The following is a 26,435-nucleotide window of genomic DNA, read 5'->3' on the forward strand; positions in this document are numbered from 1 at the left end:
ACTACAAACTTGTAGCAAGGGAAAGACAATATTGGCCCTACTATAACAACAAACTTGTGTAGTTATCTGCAGTATTTTCTTAAGTATGAAACTTAAGACTTGGAGACTCAAGGTTTATTTGGTGCTGTGTTTTCTATGTCAACACATTACATTTCGCTGCACAATATTAACATCATGTGATTTGTGGGGTCTAAAACTTAGCTGTAAACTAAGTTTAAAAGAGTAACTCTATATAAGTGTCATGTACATTTGCAGATATTTATATCAACTCTAAAGATGGCACAGCCCTGGTAAGCAACCATTGCTAGCAGAACAGTTGGAGTGTAATGGAAGCATAACACCTGTACAACTCACTCATACAGGAAATAAAACTACTTTGGTGCTCAGGGCTAGGGAAGGTGCCACTCACAGTCCCACCAGTTATACACACATATCTGCAGGGCCATTTCTTCATTTCCACCAATGACTCCTTGTTCTACAGACAGGTAAATTCTGCACATATATCAGGAAGTATTTTTTTTTCCACAGGGAACTGTCAGTGCTGCCCACATCATGTTGTCCAGGCAGAGACCCAGGCGGTGTTCAAGTCTAGCCTTAAAGGTACAATAGGCAAGATTTTTGTGTTAAAACATTGTTACAAGACCATTGTAAATCCCTTCCTATAATTGAAAAAGCCTCACTGACATGTTGACTCGCCCTCTGCCTGTGTTTATAGTCCTTAAATTTGGGTTTTCTAACTATGCAGTTGACGGGCCGGCAATCTGTATCGTATAGCTGTACAATAATTCAAGCTCATTCATTGAAAATTGGCCAATGGCGTTTCAACATCAGTGTGTTCATTGAGAAATGAGCGTGTAGAAATTAGGTGCTCTCCTCAGAAACATGCAAGTAGAAATTAGAAATTAGAAACATGTGTGTAGCCATTGGAACCAAATGTAGCCAGCGAGGTAAAATGTGTCTAAATCTAGGAGGCAAAGAGCAAGCAGAGATAAAAAGATGCTAGTCCTCAAATGTTTTTATTAATAACAAGCCACCAATTGTTATTCTGGCTGTTCTACCTTTAATGCATTTTCCTTGGAAAAATTAATGTGGTTTCAGGGAAAGTGCACAAAGAAAAAACAACCATACTGAATGCAATCATAGAGACAGGAGCTAGTGAATCAGGAGTTACTGGTTAACCTCATTTAAACTGGTAGGCCATTTAATCATGTAAAATACTGAAAAACAATCTTTTGAAGTGCAGGATGATGATCTTTTAGAGCTCCACGATCGCTCTATTGGATATTCAGTCATTGAGAAGAATCTGTTTAACCCAGCTGAGTTGAATACATCATGATCACATATGCATCATGTACATCATACGCATGTACACAACGCAGTGTCACCAACCTGTCCCACAGTGAGATCAAATGAAGAACAACAGAGGGGTATGACATCACATTAAAATAACATGATGACAAGAACAGGTCATTCAGCCCAGCAATGCTCGCCTTTTCCTACCACTAAAGTATACCTTAGTTTGCCTAAAAGCTAAATAGTGCCTAGCACCTAAGGAAGCCTGGTCGTGCCTCCACTACATGTCCTGGGAAAAAAAACTTCCTAATGTCTGTACACAATTTCCATTTATGCCCCCTTGTTCTGCCAACCGCTCTGCTCACTCTGAATCGCCTTTCGAGGCTTTTAAATTAATTAAAGGGATTAACAACCAAATGACCTCAAAGATTGAAGAGATTAGGCATCTTATGTCTGGAATCAATCTGGTTGCCCTTCTTTGAACCTTTTCCAGCATCTTTCTTGCAGATTGTAGGTATAGTGAACAGACTGAAAGAAAAGGAAAGACGATGGAGTGAGCAAAAGGAAGGGGGGGGGGGTCATCACAGTCACAGAGGTAGAGGAAGGATTATTTTCTCTGCAGCTGTGGCTCCCTCTAGGTTACCTGTATGAAGCACTGAGCCACAAGGTTAAGTACCCGAACTGGCCCACATGCCCGCAAGGGGCAGTATAAATCACCGCAAGGGGGTGTCTTGGGGCATGAGGGGGTGGGGGGCGGGGAAGGGGCAGGAGGGAGGATATATATAAACCCTCTCGCCTCTGAAACCACGACAGGTGTTCCGCAGACTCCACCTGCCTGTCCTTTTGCAGCGGGCCACATGCCCCGGGGCCCAGAAAGGATCCGTCATTCAAGGGATGGCATGCTGAGCAGCCAGGGGACTGCGGCGGACACCCCCGGTCATTGGATCGGTGGCAGCTGGTCTCAGGTGCTATTTTCACTCCGCGCACAGCCATGGGCAGCCCCCACCCAGGCCTGGGGGCCCCGGCAGCCCCCACTCTCCCCAGCGCCGCCATGAAGTCCACAGGGAGCGACAACGGCGGCTTCGCCTCCGACCCCGACGAGCTGGACAGCGGCAGCGAGAGCTCCGGCAAGTCGACGGGCGGGGGCAGCCCGGCGCGGGGGCCCCGGGGCCAGCGGAGGGCCCGGCGGCTGGGCAGCGTCAGCAAGCAGCGGCAGGCGGCCAACGCGCGGGAGCGCGACCGGACGCACAGCGTCAACACGGCCTTCTCCGCCCTGCGCACCCTCATTCCCACCGAGCCGGCCGACCGCAAGCTCTCCAAGATCGAGACGCTGCGCCTGGCCTCCAGCTACATCTCGCACCTGGCCAACGTGCTGCTGCTGGGCGAGGACAGCCCCGACGGGCAGCCCTGTCTGCAGTACCACAGCGTCCTGCAGGGCGGCGCTCACCTCGCCGGCCCCGCGCTCCGGCCCATCTGCACCTTCTGCCTCAGCAACCAGAGGAAAATGGTGAGAAAGCGTGTGAATTTGAGTGCGTTTCCGTGCGTCCTGTGTGCGCTTGAAGTCACGCGCTTGGTGGTGGATGGCGCCCAATGCGGGGGCGAGTTGTTTAGCTTTCCGTATTCAACGGTTCTGACACTATTGGCTTCCGCAGTGCAGAAGTTAACCAGTTCTATTTTTGGAGTTGTCTGGGTGGGTGGCGCAGAAAGAAAGAAAATAAATACATGTGTCTTGTATGTAGGCTATCTATTGGAAAGCAGAGTTACATGTTCAAGTGTGAGTATTCTTGCTGTTAATCGGTGTGGTAAATGATCACAAGCATGTCTTAACAGGCACAAAATGAATGCGCTGTGTTGTTAAAATTAATAATCAAGTAATGATGCACATATATCATGATGATATGATGATGATGAACAAAACCGAGAAAGTGCAATTGAGACTACAAAGTTAAAACATGTGATTTTTACCTCGGCAGGTCAGAGATGGGGAGAAACACTCGTCTGTTTGACTGAGCTGTGGAAACGGAGAGGACGCATGCTCGGACAAGCGCCGATGTTTACATGTAAAGACGACTACTGTTGTATAGAAGAAAGAGGGGGGGGGGGAAGAAGCTGAACTTTGTATATTTTTGTAATTTCAAGAACGAAAGGGAAGGGAGGGGGGGGGAGACTCTCACTGAAGTGCACTTTGCGGTTTATAGGAAGTGTTTTGGTAAAATGTAACGCGAGCCCGTGTGTACAGCTGCACCTGGCAATGGAGCTATTTCAGTATCAGAAATGCTAAACCTCGGCGTGCCGTTCCGAAATGAAAGTATTACCTCCGCAGCCAGCCACATGGCTGTAACCGAAACCAGGACACACAGTGGTTGCTGTCAGTATAGAGACGGCTCTCTTGCCAGCTGGGCTGAGGCACTCAAGTCTCTCCTGTATTGCTACGCTATCTGGCCGTAAACAATAATGTTAGCCGTATTTTACTATACGTACAGATAGTTTGGTGAACTGCGCACTGGGGAAAATGAGTCCGAATACCAACGGTATTTATGAACGGTGGAGGGCTAGTCAGAACTAAATATACACAAACAATTATTAAAAAAATTTTTTTTAAAAAAACATAGTCTGCGCACCAAAACATTAAACATAGCCTACTCGGCTTCGATAAACCGCGAACTTGTGGAGAGATTAAACATAGGTGTTTTCACCTACAGATCTGCTCCTACTCGCTATATTTTTTGCTTATCGTTTGTGTAGAAATTGTGTTGTGTGAAAATCCCGGGAGGGATTTTACCACCACATGCGGTACCAACATCATACCACGGTCAAAGTCACATAGATCTTGCCCATTCAAATGTTTGGTCATAGAAAAGATGAAACCACCTCACCATCAGCATGCTTTATATATTCAGTTGATTCGCTGTTTGGAGGAGCAGTCTATTTGTGATACTGAGCAGGTGTACCAAATATATTTTATTATATTTATCTAATATAATACGTGTGGCAGCAACTGAAAGCACACAAGCATGCAGACATGGTCAAGAGGTTCAGTTGTTGTTCAGACCAAACATCAGAATGAGGAAGAAATGTGTTCCAAGTGACTTTGACCATGGAATGATTGTTGGTGTCAGACGTGGTGGTTTAAGTTTCTTAGAGACTGACGATCGGGGATTTTTATGCACAGCAGTCTCCAGAGTTTACAGAGAGTGGTGCAAACAAACGAAAACATACAGCGGGCGGTGGTTATGTGGGTGAAAATGCCTCGTTTATGAGAGGGGTCAGAGGAGAATGGTCAGACTGGTTCAAGCTAAGACATTAACTCAAACAACCACGTGTTACGCAGTACTGCTATGCAGAACAGCATCCGTGAACATACAGCACATCAAACCTTGAAGTGGATGGGCTACAGCAGCAGAAGACCACACCAGGCTCACCAAATCTGGACAGTTGAAGATTGTAAAAATGCTGCCTGGTCTGAGGAATCTCCAACACAAATCCATGGATCCGTTCTGCCTTGTGTCAACAGTTCAGGCTGGTGGTGGTGGTGGTGGAATGGTCTGAGGAACATTTTACAGCCCCTTAAAACAAACTGTACATTGTTTTAATGCCACAGCCTACCTGAGTATTGTTGCTGACATAGCCACAGTCTGCTCATAATAACAAGTTCAGTGTTCTCCAATGGCCTCCAGTCACCAGATCTCAATCCGATAGAGCACCGTTGGGGTGTGGGTGCAGTGGGAGATTTACAGCATGAATCTGCAGCAATTGCGTGATGCGATCGTGCCAATATGTTTCCAGCACCTTGTTGAATCCATGGCACAGATAATTCAGGCTGTTTGACAAGGGAGGTCCAAGCCAGTACTAGAAAGGTGTACCTAATAAAGTCCAGAAGCTGGACACACAGTATTGACATTACTGCGAGGATATTGGAATCCAATACAGCTACATAAGAAACTTACATAAGCTTTTTATAACCCTCAGTTGGAAATTACTCTTAAGGGCGGCCTGTAGCGTAGTCGTTAAGGCACACGACTGGGACCTGCAAGGTCGGTGGTTCTAATCGCAGTGTAGCCACAATAAGATCCACACAGCCGTTGGGCCCTTGAGCAAGACCCTTATAGCCCTGCAATGCTCCAGGGGAGAATTGTCTCCTGCTTAGTTTAATCAATTGTACGTCGCTCTGGATAAGAGCGTCTGCCAAATGCCTGTAATGTAATGTACTCTTATCAGTCTCTGTTATGGAGCTGTATTGGGCCTTACCATACAAATATCCAGAAGTTGTAACTTCAGTTACCATGGAATTGACTTATTCAGCAGTCTGAAATTCCTTAAGAATTGTGAAATTTGGTCCCAACACCTCAACTCTCCCAGGGAAAGAATGTGTGAGGAGAGAGCGCCAGAGAGAGAGAGACTGCTTCTGTCCAGAAGCCCTTAAATTGAAATATCTTGAAGTAAATTCATTTTGGTTACAATTTTGTATCGTATACCGACTTTGTTAACATATTGTAATCTGGGGTTCAAATATAGAACAGCAATGTTTACTTGCTTGTATTGCACAAAACGTGTTGCTATAATGTTACTAATACGACATCTGATTATTTTAGTTGGTCAATGACAAAAGTAAAAGAGGCACCTCAAACCCTTATGCAACTTATGCTATTTTGAATATTGTTTTGCATCATATGAAAAGAATAGTGTTAGATTTGACAGTGTCAGATAAATGCACTTTGTTGATAAATTTGGTTTTTCAAGTACTGTTAAAAAATAACTGATGTGCCCAACAATACATTATTACCAGGACAATTTAAACTGTGACATGTACAAACCTGTTCTGTACACGAGTGTCCTATCGAAATACCGCTTATGAAAAGTTACACAACAAATTAAGATCCAAATTAAGTAAGTAATTTACACATGCACTATTTGCTGAAATATATCGGCCTACCTCTCAAAGTATTTAATATGCCATTTATGTCAGCATACTTGAATTTACCTGGACCTGTGTCCATATTGCAATACTGTTGTTTTATTTTGCACATGGCAAAACATGAAGCTGCTACAAATGACACATGTATTTTTGTATAACAGAACAATATGAATATAACCAATTGCATATCAATAAGTTCATTTTCATTCAAATTATTAAAGGTATTTTTAAAATGATGGCTACTTGTTTGTTTACCTTTGTGCATGTTCTTCAGAGAGAAAAAAAACCCCACATTAAAATCTTTTTAAAAAGTTTATGACATGGATGACTTCGCAGTGAAAATATTTTCAAAAATATTATTTACTCGGTTTAGAGTCTGTACATCTGTACATAGAACATTATCCTAAAAGACTTGTGGATCATCCAGGCGCTTTGTTCTGCAAAAGTGAGACACGCAAGTATGTTTCTCTAGTGGTTTTGGCTTCTAAAAAAAATATATTTGTGGGGTGGTGAACAATAATTACCTTCGCTGAATCTAGAGGCCGGAAGTTCTCTGGTTGTTCCTCTTTGATCCTTTGTGGACAGGCCGTCACCGGGGCCTTGGAAAGGTTTTTGCAGTCCAGCCACTCCTGGGAAGATTCACTGTCCCACGTGTTCCCCCTTTGGAGACCTCTTTCCAGACTCACTTCAAAAACCTTTTTTCTCATGCGTTCTGAAATTTCCTTTGGCATAGCGTGCTTGCAGAAACTGTGGTGATGACTTCACTTGGACACTAAGGTTCAATATGAGTGAGGTCGAGATTCAACAGGCTGCACACAAGCCACTGAGCTGTGCCCAATCAGCTGAATCTAATTTAAAATTTGGTTAACTGGCTGATTGCTTCACTAAGGGGGCACATTCACTTGGGCGATTATGAGCATTTGATAACTTTTTCATAAAATAAATGAAATAGTGTGAAAAAATGTGATTTGCGTTTACACAGCTTCCCTTGAAGACATTACATTTTTACATTACATTTTTTCAAAAGAGGTGAAACCATGCAGTGTGACAAATATGCAATAATAGAGGACACGAAGAAGGAGGCAAATACTTCCCAGCCCTGTACGCGGCTCTTCAGATCAAGACCAGACTCACCTGTATGAACGGTTTGGATATGGCAAAAATAAATAGCCCGCTAATAGACGACTTTGCACATTTTCCACACACACACACACACACACACACACACAGACCACAAACTAAATATGGGTGTACACACATACACCAACACAGACCCCGCAAGAAGAAAAAAAGAAACGAAATCAAATTTATACCTTGAATTCTTTATTTTTAAAAAAATTCAATTGATATCAGGGTAACGAAAAGAGTAACCAATATTAGAGAGCTGGCACTGCATTTTATGTTTGATGTCCACGGCAATTTCGGTTTAGAAGTGGCACCTCACCAGCGCCATGCATTTACATTACATTATTTTTGACACTTAATCCAAAGTGAAAAGAATGAACTAGAGTTGGATAGAACCGACATTAAAAAACAGGGCTTACTCCTTTGGCAAAACAGGCAATTATAGTTCAGGAAAGTAAAAATCAGACAAGGGTCCTCATACTTAGAGGAGAGAAGGCATACCCCAATGCGTACCCCAACAAGTCCAACTTGTTTGAAAAGTGTCGATCGAGGGTCCAGATCGCGCCCTACATTAAACCGAATGCTTTCCTTCCAAAATAGGCGGTGGGGAGTAACTATAAGGACCCACTGATGAAGAATAAAACAAAGAAAAGAAAAAAAACCAGGACACGGATCAATTTAAAGATGGCCAAATACAGCACCTTAGCAATCGGCGCCATTAGCCCAGTTGTGTTTGGGAGGCTGGTTTTGACGATTGGTGCTCTTTAAGTGTAAACATTATTAGTTTAGAAAAAGGAGTTAAAATCAACACTGTGAAAGCCCTTTATATCGCATTTGAACGGGTTATGGTTGAAAGTACAGGAGGTAGAATAGAAAAAGAAAGAAATGAAAACGAAGGTCAGAGGTTTGTAACAAAACATTCTACGGCTCCCGTTGCACTGAGCTGAAAATGCAGGGCTCAGCCTTCGTCCTCCGGATCGGACTCGGATTCTGCAAAAAAAACAAAAAAACAGACCCAATTAAAAATCAGCCGTGTGAACATTCCTCATTTTCACAGCAAACGATGCACTACACTGCATCTGGCCTGGCAGTGTGAACAATGTGACGACAGTGTCACCATTTGTGATTAGAAAATGTCCTGTACGAAAACATATTCCCATTGTATCAACGTTATCATTATTACGGTTACAGTTTCAACACAATCTACTTTCTCAGACGAACCATTGCTTGTATTATGGGAGACATACAGTGTAGTCTCCGGTCCAAAAGTTTGGGAATGTGTTATTCTTGCTATATATTTAAAGCTGCAGTAGGGCCAACTTGCTCAATGGTCGCACTGCAGTGAAAACATTTTGAAATGCATAACACCCATCGACCCAGCCTACAGAGTGATACAAGCACCCTCGCCCACTGCTTCTCCACGCACCTAATTGTGTACGTGTAATCCGGCAAGCAGGATTACAGACAGGCGCAGCTACAATAAAAATGTCAGCTCCAAGTGTCCAAGAAAAACAACGGAATCTTTTGCGGCAGATGGGGAACACGGCACTTTTATGTGAATGAAACGGTTAACGGTTGTCCGTCGTCAGTTAACTTTGAGAGCGGGAGGACTCGGTAGTTTCGGTAGTTCCTGTAAAATGCCCGCACACACCTTCTTCGGCGTTCTTGAGCCACTCGACAAACTTCTTCATCTGCTCGAGGAAAACGCTCTTCCCTTTCGCAACGTGAGCGTCGGTGTACCACTTCAAGATGGCCTCTTCGCTCAAAACGTCCGCTGCAACAGATTAAAAAGAAAAGGATGCGTGCGTTTCAGCAGTGGCGTGCACAGACATTTTGGGGGGCAGGTGCTAAATTTAAAATTAAAAAATGTTAAAAAAAAAATTAGAAGTACCCTTTCTTATTTCTTGAAAAAAATAACGTTACAGTGGCACATCTTGTACTTAATTAGATATTTATTTATTTCAGTACTCATACACTCATGCAGATGTTTAATACTCAAAAGGTTTCCACAAAATTACTGTATCAATTCACACAGAGACGACGACCTTTAGCATTCACTATTTCTGTATCACAAGGACAAGCAAAAATGTCTTTCAAAAAGGGCACTTATCTGGTCAGAGGGCAAAGGGGCAGGTGCTTGAGCACTACCTGGGGCCTATCTGTGCATGTCCCCGTGTTTCAGGACAGCAGTGGAAAGGCGGAAAGGCGTTGAAGCGCACCGAAGCCCCGGGCAGACTACGCACCTCTATAGAGCAGCACCACGATCTTCTGGAAGGACTTCATGAAGTGAATGTTATCGTAGCAGTACTCCTGGATCTTCAGCAGCAGAGTGAGCTCTGACTGCCCCTGGGAGGTGAAGGCGCTCAGAAGGGGACTGTATTGCTGGGGAGGAGAGGGGAGTATACCAGAAACACCGTGTAAAACCTCCATAGAAGACTTGCCAATGGGCAACCAAAAGGATTAGATACACATATATCGAGTAAAATTTAATTTGAGGTGCTGTTGTAGCACTGGGGCACACACATCCTATGAAAGTCAATAACACTGTGTGGGAGCCATGCTTCGCCCTACGCTACCCTGCTGTAAAATCCAGCTATGCCAGCTTCACCAGCTTGAGAATTGGGCTGCTCATGCTGGTCATAAGCTGGTCTAGCTGAGTATGAGCTGGTCAACCAGCTAGTGCTGGTAGCTTGTCTGAGCTGGTAGCTGTTTGAAAACATAGCTTGAGTTAAGTCAAACCATGTCAAGCAGGGAGCTGGTCTGAACTGGTCAACCGGCAAAACAATGTCAAGCTGGGAGCTGGTCTGAACTGGTCATCCAGCAAGACCATGTCGAGCTGGGAGCCGGTCTGAACAGGTCAACCAGCAAGACCATGTCGAGCTGGGAGCTGGTCTGAACTGGTCAACAGCCAAACCATGTCGAGCAATTGAAATTGTACTTCCCTCTAGGGTCTTTCTGCGCACTTATCCCTGGTTATGGGTATGCACTTTGTTGTACGTCGCTCTGGATAAGAGCGTCTGCCAAATGCCAATGATGTAATGTAATGTAATGTAATGAGCTGGGAGCTGGTCAACCAGCCAACCAGCCATTTAAAAACCTAGCTTTCAGCCGGGTACCACAGTGCCCAAAGCAGGGCCCCCCGGCCGAGACCGCGGAGCTGACCTTCAGGTGCTTGATGGCTTGTTCCGTGACCAGCTCCTCCTTCTTGTTCCACTCCACTGAGCTCATGACGCTGGACCAGACGATGCTGACCATGGTCTGCTCGGAGATGCCGGTCTTCTTCATCTCCTCCCTGACGTAAACGATGATCTGAGGAGGGGAGCAGGCCAGGAGCCAATCAGCTGAACGCACCGTATGGTCACACAGGAAATTCCTCCTCCCGTCTATTTGGCTAGTTAGCACTTTTCACCGCTGTCTTCAGGCTATTTTCATCGTGTTCCGATGACGGAATCCACATGTTTATTATTGGTGAAATATTTATACGTTTCCTTACTTCCAGATAAATGCTACTGCTGTCCAATGGGTCAAGCTAATTGCTAGACCCAGATTCATTTTTTTTGCCTAATTTATTTCTGTAAATCCCAGAATCAGAAAAACCTATAAATTAAATCATTTAATTGTGTTTCGTGTTTACTCAGGTTCCCGTGGACTAATAGATGTCTAAACATCAGAAACCATTCAGTCCAACCAATATGCAATAGAGGAATGGCAGGGCGCACATTTTCATGGCACTGTACCTGAAAAAGAAAGTCAAAGTTAACTTCTGGGGCCAATCAAGTTACATACACAAACTGTTTTGCTCCAACATCTAAAATGTCTAAAGGATCTTAGACAGCTGCTGATGCAATAACCTTTGTGTGGTCCGCCTGACCATGCAAATATCCCTGATTGACACCCCCCCCCGACTGGAACGGGCGTCACAATGGGAGGTGGGGCACCTTCTCAGTCCCAAATATGAAGAGGCTCCAGTCAAAACCAAAGGGGGTTTAGTTTTGGTCGAGAAAATGTAGTAAAGTTCACATTATACTCTTCATTCAGGCCATTTCACGTTGGTTAGAATACATTAGGGGCTGAAAAGAACAAGCAAAGCGGTCATTACGATTGGCTGAAAAGGTCTAAGTTCTATAAGACCGAACGGATCAAGACAGGCTTTACACGCCCCCAGCTAACGGGTGTCACACAGCGGGGAGGGGGTGCCCTCAAAAGCCTTCAGACGCGGAGCAGAGAGGACGGAGGAGGAGGAGGCGTGCTCACGTCTTTGAAGGGGTCCCCGCGGGACATCTGCTCCTGGAGCTCCTTCTGCAGCTCCTTGCGGGCGCCGATGGACTGCTGGTTCCGGGCGAAGTCGGACAGCTCCTTCAGCCCCGCGTCGGTGAAGTACTTGGAGAAGTGTTCGCAGCTCCGCTTGTTGGCAGGGAACAGCTCCTGCAGAGGGAGCACAGGAGACCGCCGTCAGCCGAGCGTTTCAGCCGCGTCAGGTAAACGGTGAACGGGTCAGGGCAGAGGCCCCCACGGCTGGTCCTGGAGAGCCGCAGGGTGTGCCAACTAGTTTACACTCAGCACTTAATTCATCTATTAAATCAGCATTAGTTAACTCAACTCACCTGGGGATTCTTGGGGTTGGATTGGTTGCTGATATTAACGGAAATAAAATAAAACGGCACATCCTGCGGCTATACAAGACCGCTGGGTTAGAGAGAAGACCATCACCACCCCCCCAAACACACAGCGAAATGGACCACACTTTACCATCATCCTGTTGTCCATGCCGACTTTGCGGAGACTGCCGGCGACGGAATTGATGTCTCTCTCGTTTATCCAGGCTTTGAACAGCTTCACGGCGAAGGCCGGTGAGACACCTGGAGAGGGAGAGCGAGGGAGGGAGAGAGAAGGAGAGAGAGAAATCTGATTGAACTAATAAAGGGCATTTTGTTGGTTTGATTGGTTCAGTCATTAAACCAGATCCGTAAATGAAGTTACATCCTGGTTACAAAAAAAAAAAAAAAAAAAAAAACCTTCTGGCAAGTGGGTCCTAAGGACTGGAGTTGACAAACGCTGGTCTAGATTACCTGCTAGTCTAATACTTGCACTGTTACCATCTCAACCTATAGGCCAGTGGAGAATGGGCATCCCCCTATAGCCAGGTTCCCCTCAAGAGTTTTTCCCTTCAGGGAGTTTTTTTCTCGCCACTGTTTGAGGGTTTTTCTCCTACTAGGGAGTTGTTTACCCAATATGCTATCGGGGGGCTTGGGGCTGATATTACCCGTTTCTTCCCTTACAGATTACATTTCATTTCATTTGGCTGACGCTTTTATCCAAAGCAACTTACAATTGAATAGACTAAGCAGGAGACAATCCTCCCCTGGAGCAAAGCAGGGTTAAAGGGCCTTGCTCATGGGCCCAATGGCTGTGCGGATCTTATTGTGGCTACACCGGGGATCGAACCACCAACCTTGCAGGCCCCAGTCACGTACCTCAACCACTACGCTACAGGCCGCCCCAGTTCGGAGAAAATCAAACTGAACCTGACTTTACCCTCTTTGACGAGAACCTCGTTGAAAAGGCTGCTGACGATGGAGGCGGAGATGTGCCCATTGGCCAGCAGGATCCCAGTCAGCATGGCCAGCTTGTTGCGCTCCGACTCGGAGAAACCTTTCAGGAACAGCAGCAGCTGCAAGGAGATTTTTTATGTTACATTATTGGCATTTGGCAGACGCTCTTATCCAGAGCGACGTACAGTTGATTAGACTAAGCAGGAGACAATCCTCCCCTGGAGCAATGCAGGGTTAAGGGCCTTGCTCAAGGGCCCAACGGCTGTGCCAATCTTATTGTGGCTACACCAGGCTTAGAACCACCAACCTTGTGTGTCCCAGTCATTTACCTTAACCACTACACTACAGGCCGCCCCACGTATGTGACGTATTCCAAAATACACGTAGGTTTGGCAGCACAACAATTATACACACAGTAAAATTATGGAATAGACACAAAGTTATGTTGACCTATTTCCATAGTGGTCCTGGTTGTACTTGGGAATTATTGCCAGCACAAGTCACTTAATTTGATTAGTAAAATAAAACTTGAATCTCTTTCCATATACTCATTTGCAACATGGCACAATAGGCAGAATAGGAAAACGGGACAGACAACTTCTGTAAATGTCAACAAATAAAAAAACTGAGACAGGCCTCACCTTCTTGATCTCCTCCTCAAGTCCTTTCTCCAGGTACTTGTAACGCCGGATTAATTTGTTAAAAACCTGAGGTGAGGACGAAACAAATCAGAGAGAAGACCACCACACCATAACTGGGCTAATATTCGCTAGTTAAGGTAATCGTTTTGTCATGCTGTTGCGAAACCACCGTTGCGCGTCTGTTTCTCAACATTTATCAGTAGACAAGCAGACATTTACAGTATGTAAACTCAAGTAACAAGCAGCCCTCCAAAGCACCACCTTAACTCTAAAGAATTTCCTGCAGGAAACACTGCTTTATGAATATGCTACCTGACAGTATCGATCAAGATTAATAATTCAAAACTGGTTGTAACCGTCTCACAGAAAGGCCACCCACCTGAGCATATGCTTGCATGGTCTCCAGGTCTTCCTGCGCAGTAAAGAGACAGAACTCTGTGCGGGTCATGTCATCAGACAGAGTTCCACCTGGGGCTGAAACGGAGAAAACAAAAGCGTTTGTTTTTCATCTAAAGACACCTATAAAATGTAGGAGAGAGTATGTAATTGCTCTACGCTAGGGGTGCACAACTCCGGTCCTGGAGGGCCGTTCCACATGCCGGCTTTTGTTCCAACCAGTTACTTTCATTCTAGTTTTCCCGACAGCTCTCTACATTACACTGGCTCTCACCTGCGCTAGATCGCAGTGAAATCTTTAGGATACACCTGCAGTCGGTGACTGGAGCCGGTGCTAATACAAATGACCAAGACGCAGTACGACCGAGCCAATTAAATAAGTAAGAGCAGAAGTTGCCATAAAATCCTGAAACGGTTTCGGGCCTTGCTGCGCACCCCTGTTGTGCCCAGGGCACCACACAAACACACTGCGCCGACACGTCAGTAACGTTTCTGGGGTAGACTGCGCCGACACGTCAGTAACGTTTCTGGGGTAGACCGCGCCGACACGTCAGTAACGTTTCTGGGGTAGACTGCGCCGACACGTCAGTAACGTTTCTGGGGTAGACCGCGCCGACACGTCAGTAACGTTTCTGGGGCAGACTGCGCCGACACGTCAGTAACGTTTCTGGGGTAGACTGCGCCGACACGTCAGTAACGTTTCTGGGGTAGACCGCGCCGACACGTCAGTAACGTTTCTGGGGTAGACCGCGCCGACACGTCAGTAACGTTTCTGGGGTAGACTGCGCCGACACGTCAGTAACGTTTCTGGGGTAGACCGCGCCGACACGTCAGTAACGTTTCTGGGGTAGACTGCGCCAACACGTCAGTAACGTTTCTGGGGTAGACTGCGCCGACACGTCAGTAACGCTTCTGGGCGATGAAGTGTGCACCGCACCCAGCATTCCGCCGGCCACCAGGATGTCGAAGAGCGTCTCGGCATAGCGCCGGTAGTCGAGCTTGGCGCCGGAGGCATCCAGGAACTTCGCTACTGCTTCCAGGTCACTGCCAGTTTGATTCAGACCTTGAACGATGCTTTCCTGAAACTGGGTAGGGTCAAATCTCTCCTTTTCATCTGAAAAACACCATTTTCATGTTTACAATTTTCTTTTCTTTTTTTTTTTTTTTTACAGCAGACAGCAGTCAAAATTCAGCACGCGAAATGAAAACGTACCTCTTTTCCTAGTTTTAAAACGCTGACCGGTTAGCGTCGGCTTTTGCTGCTTCGGATTATTCATAAAAGACACCCTAAGGAAGGAAGGAAAAAAAGATAAACAGATTAGCATTCCCTTGCTAAATAAAGGCAGTGGGTAAAATATAACTCGCCAAAAAGGGTTCCGGTATGAGTACACATAGCAACAAAGGGAACTGCCACTTAAGTCATATTTTTAAATGGTTGGCATTTATATAGCGCTGTATCCAAAGCGCTGTACAATTGATGCTTCTCATTCACCCATTCATACACACACCATGCAAGGCACCAACCAGCTCATCAGGAGGTTAGGTGCCTTGCTCAGGGACACTTCGACACACCCAGGGCGGGATCGAACCGGCAACCCTCCAACTGCCAGAAGACTGCTCTTACCGCCTGAGCCAACGTTAGTTCAACAACACTAACAGGAAGTAGAGCAACACAATAAGCACTAATATTTACAGGTTTAATCGCCATTTCATTCAACCAGTTACCCAAATTAGTAGGCTAGAAGTGTGCGCCAATACCTAAGAGTGTTTTCGAACTAAATATGACTCATTGTTCAGGCAGCATGTCTTTCGTGAAATTTCAATGCTGTCTGCAAGTCAGCCGAGGTACATTTCCTGTTCTTTTGGCTCTCCAGCACTTTAAAATAAACAATAACTATGAGGTAAAGTGCGGACTATCACCTTCAATTTGAGGGCATTTACAGCCCCGCCCGGCCGCCAGCCCGCCAGCCCAAATTATGACAGGGTGTACATGTTGAATCATGCTGAACTACGTCATGAATAAAATTGAATAAAAACTAGCGTTAGCCTAATGGTTCCCATCATTCAAAGTCTGTAAACACATCTCCATTGAACAGATGCAATATCTCTACACGTATGAGGGCCACTTTTAAAATGAATAATGCATATAGTTAGCTGCCCAGACAGCGAGCGACTCCGGAACAGATATGTACCAATTCTGGGCCAGCAGTGACTTTCAGCCAGAATCGACGCAGTTCCGGCCAGGAGTTACCGGCTATATGGGTTGTGTTTCAATGGTCAATATATCTGCTAAATGTAATCTATTTAGGAAATATATGCTATTGACACTGTCTTGCATTCAAAACAAGGGCGTGTATTCTGGCGTGCATTCAAAACAAGGCCGTGCAATCTGGCAACACGTTGCCACTTACTCCATAGTGGGGAATTACTTTTAGAATGCGATCTAAATTAATGTCATTTGTTCAATTTCAAACCATACTGCCTGTCAAGTGCCACTATTCAGAGAAGGGCCATAGATGTACAACGTGTGGGAAGTCTTGCAATTGGACTAAAGACAGGCTATTTATACACAGGTTGTTTAAATATCTGTTTAAATTCGGGAAATTTTCTTCCTGCACTTAACTCAGCCGAAGCAATGTCACACTTTGGCTCTGACGTAGCCATTTTTAACCGGAAAATGCACGATCGATGTAAACCTGTAACTATCGTGTGAAGATGTTTAAAGTCAATATAAAGCCTTTACAAATGTCAAAAGGCTTTCTTTTGCTGGCTTTTTTAAGTTAGTTAACATGTCAGCTTAACGTTAGTGCATAGAATGCCCGGACTGCACAGTGTCGAAGTTTGGCTGTTATTACACACACCTTGTTCCAAAATGGTTCCCCCCCCAAATCTACTTTCAACCACAAACAGTGACCATGATAGATGCAAAAAGTCTGTCAAATCAAGACTTTGTCGCCCCAATTTTTAAACCCAGCGTTTGCTAGCTTGCAAAAAAGACAAACATGCCCACACATGCCCAGTCAAGGGGTAGATCATGTAATGTGTAGCATCGAGGGTTAATTTCGCAAACACAGCTCATCATCATAGTCTAAAGACATGCACAACCAACATGCCGACGGTAACGTTAGCAAGTTATTCCCAAATCAACACATAGCGTTAGCTAGGCTACCCATTTGAAATAGCAGACACAATAGAAAACCAATGGAAAGTAACGTTGCCAATCTTAATCAGCAGGCTATCTTAACCAACATTCACAGATGCAGCGTGCAGCAAACTACAGCTAGTCAATTTAGCTAGCCTAACTATAGCGTTAGCTAGGCCATAATTTCTAAGGCCAAACTGGCTAATAACGTTAGCCAGAACAGCAACCTAGCTAGGCTAATGAAAAATGTTAGCCGATTTTAAAATACGTTTGCACAATATAGAACGTTAACTAATGCCAAGTTGGCTAGCCAGCCAAGTTAACGTTGCATAACTTCCTTCCTAGTAGTTCAGCTAACTATAACTTGCAGCGTCCAACATAACCTTAACTATTAGAAACATTCAAGGCTACATTTTAGTAAGTTATGCGTCTGTATTTATTTAGGCCATGAACATAGTGGCTTGTTAGCTAGCTGGTAAGCTACACTGTACTGATTCAGTCCTTTGCTATAATGCTAGCTAGCTAGCTAGCATATCATTTTCGCGATAGCTACAGGTTGACAGGCTAGCTAGCTAAACGGAATCAGAAAATATCTAGCTGGCTAACTATTTTCGCTAAAGTTAACGTATATGACGAAGTGTCGAAAACCAAAACTACATTAGTTAGCAAAACCAGCTAGTAGAAACAAGCAGGAACCTACCGAAATCAATGCAGATCTAAAATAGTTTCAGAACAAAAAACGACTGCGACTCTACCCAATTCCTCAGCCCCAACTAAAAAATCAAAACAAAAAAACACAATAAGATACAGCCTAGTGCGCCGGCGCCACCTTGAAACGTTAATCCAGACATTTGCGCAGGGTATATTGGAGCTATGAAAGTTATCATTTCTTTTGTATGACGGGTTTGATTTACATAAACACATATTGATCGTTTAAGTTAAGTTCATATTATTGGATAATAAAGACTATTGTTATTTAATTAAACCATTTATGCGTGAATATCTTTAAAAAGCTAGACTTCACTCCCCTCCTTTTAGATTAGTTGCTATGATCCCAACTTTGCCTTCAGTAAGTCGATCCTATTATTCTCTTGGAAGGGGGTGTAGTGTATTGTTGAGTTAGCCTTATTTTGTTTTTATTTTTTACTTTGAGCGCGGAGTTTTAACACATATGGCCTGAGTAATTAATTATCTATAAGTCGCATTACTCTTTTTGATTTGACGCTTTAATTTGGTAATGATCCGTTTATACACCCCCTCCCTTCCTCTCCTCCTTGTGCTGTGCTCCCTTCAAACCTTATTGCCACAGAATTGATCAAGCTCTTTGACTGTATCGACCAGGGATGGGAGGATGTTACCAGATCACATGCCAATATATATAATTTTGCTTGCATTACAGCGGATTGAGTATGCCAAACCAATTAGAATGGCGATCTGCTCTTATTATAGTTCAGCATTAATGAGTCTTAAATATGACACGTCGAATGTAACATAGGCAGGATGAGATTGGGTCATATTCAGCTGGATGCCATTCAATGAGGGAACCTCTCCAACTGGAGAATGTGATCTTTGTCATCAGAAAAAAAAAGAAAGTGCATGTTTTATTCACGTAATTCAGAAAATTGACCTCAAAACTGTTTTAATTTGGGAGATTCCATTTTTAACCTCACCTTCATTTTCCTGGAACAGATGGGAATAGTTTACCGTATTTGATCATTTAGCGTTAATTAACATTTTTAACAGTAGGTGGCGATAATGCTCCAGTGGGGTAGTAATTCAAGCCAAATATCAAGCCAAAGTAAAAAAAAATAGTCTTAAATTTTTCTTTACTCCGACACACAATTACGAATACATGTGATTCATCAAATTTCTCTTGGCTTAAAAATACTGGCATTGACAGGCATTTAAGAGAGTTCCAGAGGCCCAGGAGCAGGGTCTTAATGCTTTTTGCTGTTGGATATATTAAATATGTTTTTGCTCATTTTGATTTGCTTGTTCAAAAGATTACTTTCATTGTGTAGCTGCCATGACACATGCCATAGGCTTTTTGGTGGGTTTATACGTTGTGCTGCTGCTTCAACAAAGTTTGACAGAAACTCTATAATCCAGTTTAAGGGCGCACCTGCATTCCTGAAAGCTGTCCTGCTCATTATTGGGAGAACCTGTTTGGCTTGTAGTCGCAGTTAAGAAGCATATACCAATAGCAATACCCCGATTTTAGAATCTTATTTCAAACTGCGATGGCATTGTGTGATTTTAGTCTGTCCCTCTTCTGCCTAATACAAGGATAACAAAACAAACAAACAAAAGAGGAGCAGTTTCATAACTTTTTGCTATGTGGCATCTGTCTTTGTTAACTTTCTGGATATCGCCGCCATTTTTAATATAAGCACCTTATTAGGTCAGGTTTCCAGAAAGAACAATGACTATTTCTTATATCAGCACCCGGTGGTCATTAAAAAAACCTCAACATGTTATTTTTCCATCTCTTGCAAGGTTCTGGTTTCAGGCCAAACTGCGCACAATTCAGAATCACTCTGAAGCACCATATAGTCAATATTGTTTCAGCTGCACAGCCAACAGGTGGCAAAAAGTGCCAAAATTCATGCCAGCCATTTTCCCTGACTTCACCAATGCTTACTTCACTAACGCTTACCTTGTAATGACTTTTATTTCCTTTTATTTTAGTAAAGTCTTTCCAGAATTTGAACACTATGTACGTGCACATTTCTGTATCTGAAATCACGCTGACCAGCAAAGTATATCAGTGCAAAAATATAAAAGGAAATGAGGAATTTGTTAATTTAATGCGCCGGTTCTTAAAAAACCTTTTAATAGCGGGACCCAAATCAGAAATACTTTTTAATACATAACTTAAAAACTTACGAAAAAAATTAGAATAAAACACTTTTCAGGGACCTAGCCTCACTCCAGGGCCCAGCTCATACACTCCGTGAGCCATTTTGGGTCCTGACCCTAAGTAGTGCTGATTTAGGAGATACACATAAATGTCTAATATTTTTTAGAACAAGGAAAAGTAGATACCAGATATAAACACGCCATGCCCACAGTACTACAGTCCTGTAGTGTAATATGTACTGATCAGTGCTAAACCCCCGCTTTGCTCTGAAAGGCTTCCCCTTCTATTTAGCCGGGCTTGGTAATCCTCATCCTGGGAGAATGCAGTGAAGTGTCCCTGCTCGGTGTGTGGAGAAGGCAACGTACGCACAAGGAGCGCTCTCCCGTGTGCACTGCAGCTCCTTCAGCAGCCTTTCCATTTCTGACAGAGAGACCCTGATAAGGACGTTCACCTGGAGATTTTCCATTCCAGTGTGTCGACGACAGAAGACGATTGTGCTTGGGCCCTGAAAGAAAAGCCTGATTCACTCTTCCACTCAGCACCAGGGCATCATGTGAGGCCAGTGGATTGTGCACATTATCCATTTGAACCCTGAAATGAGCACGGCAGCCATTTTGCAGTTACACAAACTAAAATGAATATGAATCTGAAAACATTTAATGCAAAAAAAACAAAAACAAAGGCTTATGCCCATCTCCCCTGACACAATTGCTTGCAGACAGATCTATCACATTCATATTGAGACTATTCAAATGGGCATTGTGATAATTTATGAGTATATGTATAAAGTGTATTGGGTGAACCATGTAGCCTTTTTATATGTAGTCCCCCCAATTTTAGGAAATGGCTGCGAAAATGTTTATTGGACAGGTGTGTTCGGTTTCTTTGTTAGTTCATGCATAAAATAGCTAGCAAAGGGTCTAGAGTTGATTGTAGGAGTGCATTTAGAGTCTGTTGTTCTTATCTCTCAACAGGAGGACCAAATAAGTGTCAATGCCAGCAAAGTAGGCCATCATAAATCAGAATTAACCAATCAGAGTCATATGATTAGATGTGTCAAAACCATGTTTGGTTCATTATGAGAAAGCAAGAAATTATGAAGGTAAGCTCAGCAATGGCAAATGACCTGGTAGACCATGGAAGACAAGTGTAGTTGATTATGGAAGAATCCTTCAAATGGTGAAGAAAAATCCCTTTGTAACAGATCAAGAATATAGGCGTAGGTGTGTCCAAGATGACCATCAAGAGAAGATTACTCAAACAGCTGGCAAGCCCCAAGAATATAATGGCCTAGGTTACAGTTTGCAAAAACATACATTAAAATAAACTGTAGAATTCTGTAAGTGTTATGGACAGATGAGATGGAGATCTGTACCAGAGTGATGGAAAGAGTAATGTGTGGACAAAAAAGGAAACTCATGATCTAAAATGATCCACCACCATCTGTAACTTGTGTTTATTGATTATGTCACTGCTGCAGGATGAAAGTCAAAGTATGCAGAACCATCTTGTCTGCTCAGAGCCAAGCAAATGCATCAAAACTGATCGAATGACGCTTCATCGTGCAGCAGGATAATGATTCAAAGACATGTAGCAACCAAGGAGTTTTGGGCCAAAAAGTGGAATAGCCATGACTGGCCATTTCAATCACCTGACCTCAATCCAACTGAGCATGCATATCACATGCTATCTGAACACCAGAATGAAGACAAATAGCCCCAGGAGCTGAAGAGGGCTGCATTATAGGCCTTGCAGAGCATCAACAGGGAAGACAACAGGGGGTGACATGGCTCAGGCAGTAAGAGCAGTCGTCTGGCAGTTGGAGGGTTGCCGGTTCGATCCCCTGCCCGGGCTGTGTCAAAGTGTCCCTGAGCAAGACACCCAACCCCCAAATGCTCCTGACGAGCTGGTTGGCGCCTTGCATGGCAGCCAATCGCCGTTGGTGTGTGAGTAGGTGTATGAATGGGTGAATGAGAAGCATCAATTGTACAGCGCTTTGGATAAAGGCGCTATATAAATTCCAACCATTTACCATTTACCATTTACATCCGATGTCTGGTAATGTCTATCGGCCATAGATTCAGGCAATCTTGGCATATTGAATATGATGAACTCTACAGTGGATAGGGGCGGCACGGATGGTGCAGTGGGTAGCACTGCCGCCTCACAGCAAGGAGGTCCTGGGTTCCGTCGGCCGGGGCCTCTCTGTGTGGAGTTTGCATGTTCTCCCCGTGTCTGCGTGGGTTTCCTCCGGGTTCTCCGGTTTCCTCCCACAGTCCAAAGACATGCATGTTAGGCTGATTGGAGAGTCTAAATTGCCCGTAGGTATGAGTGTATGAGTGTGTGAGTGTGTGAGTGTGTGAGTGTGTGAGTGAATGGTGTGTGTGCCCTGCGATGGACTGGCGACCTGTCCAGGGTGTATTCCTGCCTTTCGCCCAATGTATGCTGGGATAGGCTCCAGCCCCCCTGCGACCCTGATCAGGATAAGCGGGTTCAGATAATGGATGGATGGATGGATACAGTGGATAGGCTACAGCAGTAGAAGTCTAAAAAATAAGTCTAATAAATACCTAATAAAGTGCTTGGTGAGTGTACAAATCCGTCTGTATTTTTTCTGGAACCAACAAATGGTGGTTCCCCTGCTTCTCAACAACAGAAATTTACATTGGCATTACATTTTCACACTGCTATGCAACTAGTCTTGTGAGGACATCCCAGATACTCATGACTGCTTGCTTAAACTCACAGATAACAGCACATAGCAACACGACATAGATTTACATTGACAAATAGGCCAACATATTATGGAAAACTATTGTCAGTGTCAACATATTTCAATTTATTAGTTCATAGTTTTTGAACAAAAGCCAATTATCGCTAAACACTCTCCACAATGACAATAAATTACATCAGGCAGGTTATTTTAAAACATTTTAATTAAAAATACCTAAAGGTTATTTTGGGTTTTACTGTACATAAAGTCATACTTCGCTATACAGTTTAAAATATATTCCTGGTGTCACCATATTCGTAATATATTTAGATGCTTTATGTATATGTATACTTTATGTAAATCTGTTTACAACTGAGGTGAAACTAAATTATAATACAGTTCACTTGGCCTGTCGCCGGAAAGTGTCACACAAATCCCGACCGTTTCATGGTATCGTTCCCAAAATGCCTACAGGTGCAGTTGTAGGGAATTCAGCCAGCATGATCTACATCCGGAGAACGTGCAAAAAAAATATTTTCTTGATAAAGAACAAGCATTCGGTTAGTTAAGATTTAGTGAGGACAGCAACGCCCGGAATGTTCGATGATCGTCACAGTGCTATATTGACTCCATAATAATTTAGCCCATAAATTGTCCAGCTACATTTAGAATCCGTGATGAAGCAGCAACAAACACGGGCCCAGCCCTTTCTTTTTCTTTTTTACTTTCACATTGTTTTAGTCACTAGTTAATGCGGGTTTTTGGTTAAATTTGTTGGAAAAAACCAGCACCCTTTGAGACATCCTCTTTTGCAGCACGCTACGGAGTCTGTTTACAGCAGCAGAGTTTGTCGTCAAACAGAAAGCAACGGAAATAGCTACGTCGCTGCAAAGTAAACATTTTAATTGGGGGAAACAGTGATGCAGGCTACCCGAATGAAAATGAGCTACAGTGCCACTGACTTGCGGTTATCGCTTCTTCTTTTGCTTAAGAGATTTTCTTCGTTTAACTATCATTTCGTACAGTTTATCCATACCCTCGTGAAGGCCCTCGCCAATTATGGCACAAGCCGGCTGAACGTGATAAGCGGTGGCCGGACCAAGCTCCTGGAGCGCCAGCTGTTTCTCAATATCAGCGACTGGAAGAGATTTGGGAAGATCTTGTTTGTTTGCAATGACCAAAAGGGGAGTCCCTTGGTTCTCCGCAAATTTGGTGACTTTGTGCAGTTCGGTTTTGGCTTCTTCTAGTCTGTCCACGTCCACGGAGTCCACCACGTAGATTATACCATCCGTGCATCTGCTGTACGATTTCCACAAAGGCCTCAGTTTCTCCTGTCCCCCGACGTCCCAGAAATGACAGCTGATGCCCTTTGCTGTGCCGTTGCTCAGTTTAATCTTTTCTGTGTTAAAACCGATTGTAGGCACCGTGTTGACAAACTCGTTGAATTTCAGTCGGTAAAGAACAGTCGTTTTCCCTGCCGAGTCCAACCCCAACATTACAATATGAAGGGACTGAAAAGCTGATATGTTGGCAAAACTGTTTCCCATTTTCCTAGGCTGTGGACAGGTTAATTGAAACAATGTCACACGCACAGCAAATAAACAGCTGCTGTTAAAAAAACATAGTAAGATTCCACGGAGTATTTTCCCAGAATTGGTCACTGCAATCCTTGGACTGTGATTTTGTATATGCTATAACCCAATAATGATCAAACTTACACGTTCTGCAGCCGTAATTCAGTGGACCGGTCTCATCGTGCAGGTTCACTGCACGAACACCCTGTTCCTCCTCTGCAGTATGCATAGAGGAGGGGATCACTGAGAATGCAGCAGAGCGATTTACATTTGTAGCATAGCCGACCGTAGCCCACTCTCCACGAAAAAGCAGGTTAGCTTCAATAACATTTTGCTACACTGAAAACCCGAATGCTCTACGAATCAGTATATTGCACCTGCAACAGTACTATACCCGTTTTATCGCCTGTGGATTCAATGGGAAGGCGAAGCGGTCCAGTGGTCGAGTCAGACACGCTTGCAGATGGCAAGTAAACAGCCTACTATTGAGGGTTGGTCCTCTGGGAATCCAAGTTCGCCAGTCTTGCGATAAATCCAAACATTAAAAAAACGCGGTCTCTTATCTCAGGTCCATTATTTTCAAAATCGCAGGGAAATGTCAGTGCCTGCAGGTGTCAAGGAACCGCCATCCATGATCCACCTCATTCTGTTGTTTCCGTCGGATACGTGCGCTGTTGGGTCTTGCTGACAGAGAACCACGCGCAAGTCGGATCGGAAGGTCCGCCCACTCGAACCAGACACAACATCCTTTCAACATGCAGTCTGGCGCTCACCCCACACTGTACTAAAAACCAAATCATCCTACAATACAGGAAATTATGACCATAGCGCTATAGATCAACGCCTGTTTACAATCTCGGGGGAAAAAAACATCTGTGACATCCTCGTTGCTTTATTTTCCCGACCGAGAACTGGTAAATTTGAAAAGATTGGTGATCTAGGCAGAATCCTCGTTTTCTGATTTCGATGTCAATGATAATAACGTGTTCTTCTTTTTCTATTTAGCAAGATGCAGATATAACAATGAACGTAATTTTTGTTCGTTTATTTTTCCCCTAACACATTTTCAAGGTGTCTTTCGTCCAATGCATCTATCAACAAACTTGCAAATCCGTGTTATGGATCAGTAGTTTTTCATGAGTAAAAAGAACAGTATGGTTTAGTTTTCTGAAGTAATTGTATACCAAATGCAGTGGCCATGCTTATTCCAGCAACAGGAAACATGACTGTGCATACATGCAAGACTAGCACCGCCGTGAGCTGCCACGTTGCTTGCTGTCACTCTGTGGTCCGTCAGTTAAGCTCACACACAGCCATGATTTAGAGAAGAAGACCCTTCATGCACCCTGAACTAGCAGACTGTAGGCACCCGATTGACCAGCAGGTGGTGCGGGAGGGACGAAATGTGGTCATTTCTGGCCGGCTGAAAACTTCGGTCACGTGGTGGTGCTGTGGTTAATTAGGTGTCGCCCTATCGGGCTGCCACGGGCGCTGCTCAGTAGGGTATATCCAAAGAGCAGGAGCGACAGGGCAAACTCAAATTTCAGTCATCGGTGCTGGAAAAATATGCAGACCTGGGCCTGCAGAAATGAATGGGGACGAGCTTCAAACTGCCTGATGCACAAGAGGCTTATTTGTGTGTGCAACATATTTGGAACGATCATTTCAAAGTAACGTTTTGTCATTTAACTCAGAATAAATGAAATTTTTGGGGGGCTGTTGCGCATGTTTTTAATTCAGTGTTCTAATCTTTTCATCAATTTGATCACAACATATCACCTATATACATAGTAATAACTGTACACTGATCTGGTGTCCATATGCGTTTGTCTTTTTTGCATTGTTCTCCTTGCCCGTTCTAATAAAGGATTTTTTTTTTATCCATTTTTTGGATTTAATGGTGAAATGCATTTTTTTTTTACATGCATTTCAGCAATAAAAACACATTTATTTTTGTTAATAAATGTCGTAAAATGTATTACTTATTTCTTCATGTTCATCATATGCATCCCATTTACCATGTATTTCAGCAATAAAAACACACTATTTTTGCTCATAAATGTCTTAAAATGTGTTGTATTCCATTTATTTCTTCATATTTACAAATTTAAAAAAACGTTTTTTAGACAGGACACCAGGGAACCCCCGACTCATATATATGATACATATGATGAAAATAACTGAAAACTTGTTCTGGTCATAATCACTTCTATCACCAAGATGA

The 26,435-nt window shown here is 43.8% G+C and overlaps 3 protein-coding genes across 3 annotated transcripts; 1 reads left to right on the plus strand and 2 right to left on the minus strand.

Annotated features, from left to right (window-relative positions):
• Positions 1-2,114: 2,114 nt before the first annotated feature.
• Positions 2,115-3,393, plus strand: si:ch211-246m6.4 (basic helix-loop-helix transcription factor scleraxis). Its single transcript, XM_061227053.1, has 2 exons — positions 2,115-2,800; positions 3,267-3,393. Exons 1-2 carry the CDS (start codon positions 2,285-2,287, stop codon positions 3,297-3,299), a joined length of 549 nt encoding a protein of 182 aa, XP_061083037.1. The 5' UTR covers positions 2,115-2,284; the 3' UTR covers positions 3,300-3,393.
• A 4,121-nt stretch (positions 3,394-7,514) lies between these two features.
• Positions 7,515-17,904, minus strand: LOC133116685 (eIF5-mimic protein 2-A-like). The gene is made up of 12 exons (XM_061226533.1): positions 17,765-17,904; positions 15,136-15,209; positions 14,860-15,036; positions 13,906-14,000; positions 13,527-13,592; positions 12,869-13,004; positions 12,083-12,192; positions 11,588-11,758; positions 10,496-10,642; positions 9,577-9,715; positions 8,985-9,107; positions 7,515-8,323 (listed from the first exon to the last, which is right to left on the minus strand). The coding sequence occupies exons 2-12, from the start codon at positions 15,197-15,199 to the stop codon at positions 8,292-8,294; spliced, it is 1,260 nt and encodes a 419-aa protein (XP_061082517.1). The 5' UTR covers positions 15,200-15,209; positions 17,765-17,904; the 3' UTR covers positions 7,515-8,291.
• A 4,835-nt stretch (positions 17,905-22,739) lies between these two features.
• On the minus strand, positions 22,740-24,930 carry LOC133116496 (ADP-ribosylation factor-like protein 4C). The gene has a single exon (XM_061226118.1). The coding sequence runs from the start codon at positions 24,182-24,184 to the stop codon at positions 23,606-23,608; it is 579 nt and encodes a 192-aa protein (XP_061082102.1). The 5' UTR covers positions 24,185-24,930; the 3' UTR covers positions 22,740-23,605.
• Between the last annotated feature and the right edge of the window lie 1,505 nt (positions 24,931-26,435).

The sequence above is a fragment of the Conger conger genome, chromosome 17, assembly GCF_963514075.1.
Source record: "Conger conger chromosome 17, fConCon1.1, whole genome shotgun sequence".
NCBI classification, from domain to species: Eukaryota; Metazoa; Chordata; class Actinopteri; order Anguilliformes; family Congridae; genus Conger; species Conger conger.